Source organism: Rhinolophus sinicus, chromosome 8 (genome assembly GCF_057876585.1).
Source record: "Rhinolophus sinicus isolate RSI-liver-muscle chromosome 8, RSI-T2T, whole genome shotgun sequence".
Lineage (NCBI taxonomy): Eukaryota > Metazoa > Chordata > Mammalia > Chiroptera > Rhinolophidae > Rhinolophus > Rhinolophus sinicus.
This window is the reverse complement of record NC_142508.1, coordinates 29,716,410-29,722,320: the sequence shown is the minus strand read 5'-3', so window position 1 is coordinate 29,722,320 and position 5,911 is coordinate 29,716,410. Positions and strand designations below refer to the sequence as shown.

The following is a 5,911-nucleotide window of genomic DNA, read 5'->3' as shown; positions in this document are numbered from 1 at the left end:
CTTTTTAATACTCAAAATGTCCAGGTATCAATGGAAAATCACTCATCAAACCAAGGCAGATGTCAATGAATGAGGAAAAACAATCAACAGATGTCAAAACTGACATGACACAGGTGTTAGAATTTTCTGACCAGGATTTTGAAGCAGCCATTATAAAAATGCTTCAGTGAACAATTACAAACATGCTTGAAACAAATGAAAACGCAGAAATTTGCAGCAAAGAAATAACTTACAAAGAAAAGCCAAATGGAAAATTTAGAACTGAAAATACAGAATTAGTGAACTTAAGGACACTACAAATTATCCAATCTGAACAAGAGAATAAAAAATCTTAAAAAAAAAAAAGCCTCAGGGTCAAATGGGGCCGTAACAAAAAAATGTTAACAACTGGGTCACTGGAGTCCCAGAAGGAAAGGAGAAAGTGAATGGGCCTGAGAGTATTTGAAAAACCAACGGCTGAAAATCACATAAATTTGGGAAAGGTCATAAACCTACAGGTTCAAGAAGCTGAGCGAACCCCAAACAGGATAAACCCAAAGATATTCATGCCAAGACATATCACAGTCAATCTGAAAACTAAGGACAGTGAAAATAAGTCGTGAAAGCAGGCCAGAGAATTGATGTAGGAAATGCACTGATTTTTGGCATTAGAAAAATAGGCTGGTTACCAGCACTTCTTGATTTCAACTATTAGTGTTCTGCCTTTTCAATTGTACTCAACTGAGCGAACAAGTACAGAGCATGTACTAGACATCTACAAATTATGCTGAGCACCTGGGGGGGGGGGTAGGACATTTGCCAGTATATACTGTTCCAACAGCAGGTGTTATCCCTTAGAGCCAATCAAAGAATTCCAAAATTGGAAAAACTTCAGAAAAGGAAATACAAGAGCAGAAATTTATAATTTGGGATACCTGGATGGCCTTCAGCTCTGTGAACTCCCTGAAATTAACCTAAAAATGCCAGCACATAGTATGTGCATTTTTCTTGGGAAACGACCATACTTTTCATCGGGTTCTCAAAGGACCTGGTGGCCCCAAAAAGGTGAAGAGCCACTGTAAGTTTCTTTTTCAGGTAAACCCATGTAATCCAACCTAGATAGATGAGAAAAGAGGCTAAAAATAGAGAAGGCATTCCCCATCACATCCATCAAAATTCCTGAATGCCCCCTCCTGATACGTCTCTACTGTTAAGGGTAAAATAAGAAAACAGCAGTTTTCTTATTACTTCTAGGCACTTTTGGAAATACATGTTCATTAATGTTGGCCTGTAGTCTTATTTTGAACATTTAACAATAGTACTTAGAGGTGACTAAATGACTAAAGCACTGTAGTTTAAAATGTACTTCAGGTTTGAATTCTCCCAAAGCCAATGGAAAAGTTCTGACATCCACGCAGCAGCCACCTCCCTACCTACATCAGTACCAACGGGCAAGTTCATGAGACAGGACAAGCTATCCCACAATCTGCATTCCTTTTTCCATCTTTCAAAAAAAACAAGGCATGTAAAATTAAGTTCTATTAATTATACAATGTGTAACTGCCAATTTAATGAACAAAAAATGTTAGTGCTTTCTCTGGTGAGAAAACCAAACAGCTATGACAAAGATCCACTCAGTTTTATGTCTTTATAGTGTGGTTGTCCCCCACTCCTCGTACCCTCCCCAAATCCTTCCTGTCATCCAGGTCAGCTCCCAGCTGCAGAAATGCTCTGTAAACAGGATCCTAGGTTGACTGCTTGTTTTCTGACCAAAATAAGGCTCCCAATGTCACCCGGAGAGCTGGAGATTAGAAAAATGCATTATTTTAGGAAAAAATTTGACTACCTAATTCCAGTAAGACCCTAAACTAGTTTGATTTACTCAGATTATTCTATACTAGCTGTATCTACAGAATCAAAAGAATCATTTGGGGCCCTTATTAAAAAGAGAACTCCAGGCCCCAACGTGTAATGACTACAACACAACTGGGAGTTTTATTAAGTGCTTTTGGTGATTCTTGCGCGCAAACAAGTTAGAACAGTCTTTTTAAAACTTCAATATGCATAGAAATTATCCTGGGCTCTAAAACAAATGCAGATTCTGATCCAATTGGTCTGGATGGGGCCTGAGTCTGCATTTCTGACAAGTCCCTAGGTGATATTACTGGTGTGAGGCCACTTTAAGTAGAAAAGGTCAAAGAGGGTATGTTTCACTGGGCTGGTGTGTAAATCAGTAGAGGCCATTACATTTTCCTTCTATATCTATGAATTCTCTACCAAGGACCTCTCCTACCTCAATGTGGCCCATTTCTCATTTTTCACTGACTGTGTCTCTACAAGCTAGTGTAATCAGTTAAGGAAAGGCATCCTGCCCGTCTGACTTAGCTTATATAAAAGTCCACATAAAGATAAAAACAGCCTAAAATAAGCAAATAAAAAAACCACACATAAAATTACAACATATGGGTTAATATTTAATATAGTATTTCTTACCATGGAGTTGTTAGTTAATATAAAGGATTTTTTTTTTAACATTAAATATAAAGCATTATTTTTACATTAATTTTCTCCATTTCAATGTTAGATACACTGAATACATTTAGCTAACCATTTCTCCCCCAAAGAAATAAAAGTTTTAAGTTTTGACTGTATTTGGTATCTAAGTACAATATTAACTTGGGAGATAACAATACAAAAATCTAATAAAAATATGGAGAAAAAGACTCCTCACCAATGCAGGAGGCAGTGATTACAACTAAACAGTGGCAAGTTCCTAGGATTCTGGGCAAGAGTTTCCTTCTTCCAATTTAATTTGCTTTGAGAATTCTGAGACCATGAAATATCACTTAGGCAAATTTCAGCCATCTTTCTTCTTTGACCCTCTTTCTAACTAGCAAATACAAATTATAGACTGCAGTTTTCAGTGCATTTGTTGTGAAGAAAGCATTTGTATTCCATTTAACATATATCAACTTATTCCCCACTTACAGGAAAACAACTAAGAATGTAAAATGACCTTATTTACTGTGTTTTGGGAACTTTCAGACAGCAAAACTGTTTTAAACCTAAATAACACAAATGTTTTCAGGGCAAGGTTTGAGTCAAGAGACACTTCAAAGTCACATCCGTCCATTTCTCTTTCGGGCATACACCCCCAAACAGGCACAAATGCCTGTAATGCTGAGAACCACACCTAAGAAGAGAGCGATCGCATCTCCGGCTTCTACTGCTTCAACAACAGGCAGCACCAAAAGCAGTGGAATGAGTACTAAGAACAGTTGTGTTGAAACTGAGGTCATGATGTTGGGACCTTGAGATGGCTGGATCTTGAGTGCTGAAGGTTTCTAGAAATTAAACATGGAAACAAAAAGGAATCATTAAAATCCCTACCTTTTCAGATGACAATATGAATAAATGACAAATAGTATACACAACATTCTCAATTTAAATTTCAGACACATCTCCTCATTTTACCATGGAAAAAACAGTGAAGTAAAAGGCACTTGAAAATGGTCATTTGGGGCTAATCTCCCCTTCTCATTGCCACCTGACTCCACAGATTTTTCCACACTCCGTAATCCAACACCGTGTGAATCAACCAAACAGAACAGCAGAACATAATTAAGAACAAAAGGACACTCACTAGGAAATTTACGATATCCTAGTGAACAAAAAGTACATTTTCTTAGAGTCTCTCCCATCCAGGAAAGGCAGACAAATCTGGTAAAATAATTCTGTGAAGTTGTGGGGAATTAGTAAGACTTACCAAAGAAACGATATGTATAATTCTATCTGACGTGAAATACTCCCTTCTTGGAGCTCCTAATGCTGAGGCTAAGAGGTTCCACGTGACAGCGCCTATTATCAGAAGAGGGTTGGGGGGCGTTAAAAATCATTCATCATCATTATCATCGTCACCATTATTATTTTAAGGAGGCAGCCGGAGTCAGTGCAGAGCAGGGACGTGGTCCAGAAGGGAGAGGAATGGGTAATACCTAGAGAAAACAGTTTGTTCAAGGAGGGGAACTAGATTTCAAGTTGGTCAGTTCGCCCACACAGGAAAAACTAAAAATAAATCGAAACGAGAGACAAGTTCGTTCCAGGACTTAATATTAAGATTTTAAAAAGAATTCCTGCATTGGCCCGGAAGGGTGCAAATCTGACCCCCGTTTTACAAATAAACGGGGACAATCTAAGTATCCTTTGGAGAGAGTTTTTACATTACCTTCCAGGACGCAGCCATTACAGGAATGGCGAGAAGGGTGGAGTCTCTGAACTACATTTCCCACAATCCCCTGGCCGTCGACTCCCAGATGCACGAGCGCGCTGCCGGATGAAGGTCACGCTCTACCGGACACGAAGAGGGGCGAGGCCCAACGTTTCAGTTGTAAAGTGGTTTTGTGTACTTGTGCAAAAGGTCACTTAAAAGTGCGGTCAAGGACTGACAGCGGCTGTTTTTTACCCTGTCCAAACTTTTAAGACACATGGGTAGTTATGTCTTTTTCTTCGGTTGAAGTGAAGACACAACAGCCCGAACGGATTGCTGGGTCGGAGTATCTGTTTCAGATGCTTTTAAACTAGGGGCTTCCAACCAACATTTTTGAAGCTGGGAATCCCCTGCCACTATTTTCCAAGTGGGCCTCGTGAACTTTGTTAATTCTTTTTAACCCGTGGGGGGAAAACACGTTTAATAAGGCATCTTGGAAAACATTAAAGCCATTTGTATGAGAAAAAAAGTTTAGGAAAATAATTTAAGCACTATAAGATTTATACCGTGTTTCCCCGAAAATTAAGACCTAGCCGGACCATCAGCTGTAATGCGTCTTTTGGAGCGAAAATTAATATAATGGGTCATATCAATTTATTTGAAACCCTCAGATTGTAAGTTATGTATGATGTGTGCTAGGGATGAAGTCACCTGCCCTATCTAAAAGTCTCACAGTCAAATACATTCAGATACAGCAGGTACGTTCAGTTCTATGCCCATGCATAGCATGTAATCCTGTGCTATTGGTTATCTTTTTTTTTTACACATTACAAATCTCTCTAGATTGACAGCAAAACTTATTACTATGTCAACACACACCCAGCAGGTGCTCAGTAACGTTACTAATAATTATTTGGCTAATAATAATAAAAAATAAATGTGCCAATTGTAAGAGACTGTTAACAGTAAGGCCTGCGGCTTCACGGTTACCATAGGGTTAACAGCCCTGGCTAACAGCCCTGGCAGCCCTGGGCTCAAGGACTGTTACTCTAAAATCAGAGTAAGATTAACAGCCTAACAGCCTTGAGCTTAAAACATCCTAATGGCCTAATTGTTAGTTCCAAGATGTGGGCATAGAGACCAGGTGTTTTATCTCCTGATATAGAAGCTTTTTTTAAAAGCGTATCTATTGCCATAGCAATCTGCACTCCCTAAGACTTTAGAAATCACAGAATGTCTTAGTTATGTAAAAATTAAAGTCCATACTGTACTCTCTGGGACTTTAGTGATTACTAAGCTTCTAGAACTGCTATAAAAACCCTTAGCTTTGTAGGCTAGGGGTCCTTTGTTAAAACCCGCTGCGTCGGGCAGAGACGGGGACCCCAGCTAGCTGGAAATAAACCTCGCTGTGTGACTTGCATTGTCGTGTGTGTCTCTGTCTTTCTGAGGGGTGAAAGATTCCCGGACTTAACACCAATAAGATTTTATGAGAGACAAGAAGTGCTAAACAAACCAAACCAAGCTGTCCTGCAAAGAGGAAGTCTGAGGATAACTACGCATAATGTCAGTATTGATTCTCTAAACTTAATTATTTTAGCAAGTTCTGTCTTTGCCTCATTTGTCTTGATCTACTTTTAATTTTGTAACTCTCTAATCAATTATATTTGAAGTAGGAGCTATTTTTTATCGCTTCCAAAATATTCTCTTATATTTTAGTGTGAACAT

At 38.8% G+C, this 5,911-nt stretch overlaps 1 protein-coding gene across 1 annotated transcript; it reads right to left on the bottom strand.

Annotated features, from left to right (window-relative positions):
- Window positions 1-2,432: 2,432 nt before the first annotated feature.
- SMIM30 (small integral membrane protein 30) lies at window positions 2,433-4,271 on the bottom strand. Its single transcript, XM_074315711.2, has 3 exons — window positions 4,205-4,271; window positions 3,746-3,837; window positions 2,433-3,323 (listed from the first exon to the last, which is right to left on the bottom strand). Exon 3 carries the CDS (start codon window positions 3,276-3,278, stop codon window positions 3,099-3,101), a length of 180 nt encoding a protein of 59 aa, XP_074171812.1. The 5' UTR covers window positions 3,279-3,323; window positions 3,746-3,837; window positions 4,205-4,271; the 3' UTR covers window positions 2,433-3,098.
- Window positions 4,272-5,911: the final 1,640 nt, after the last annotated feature.

Coding starts and splice junctions, on each gene's coding strand:
- SMIM30 (XM_074315711.2), bottom strand. CDS start 3,278: ATGACCTCAGTTTCAACACAACTGTTCTTAGTACTCATTCCACTGCTT.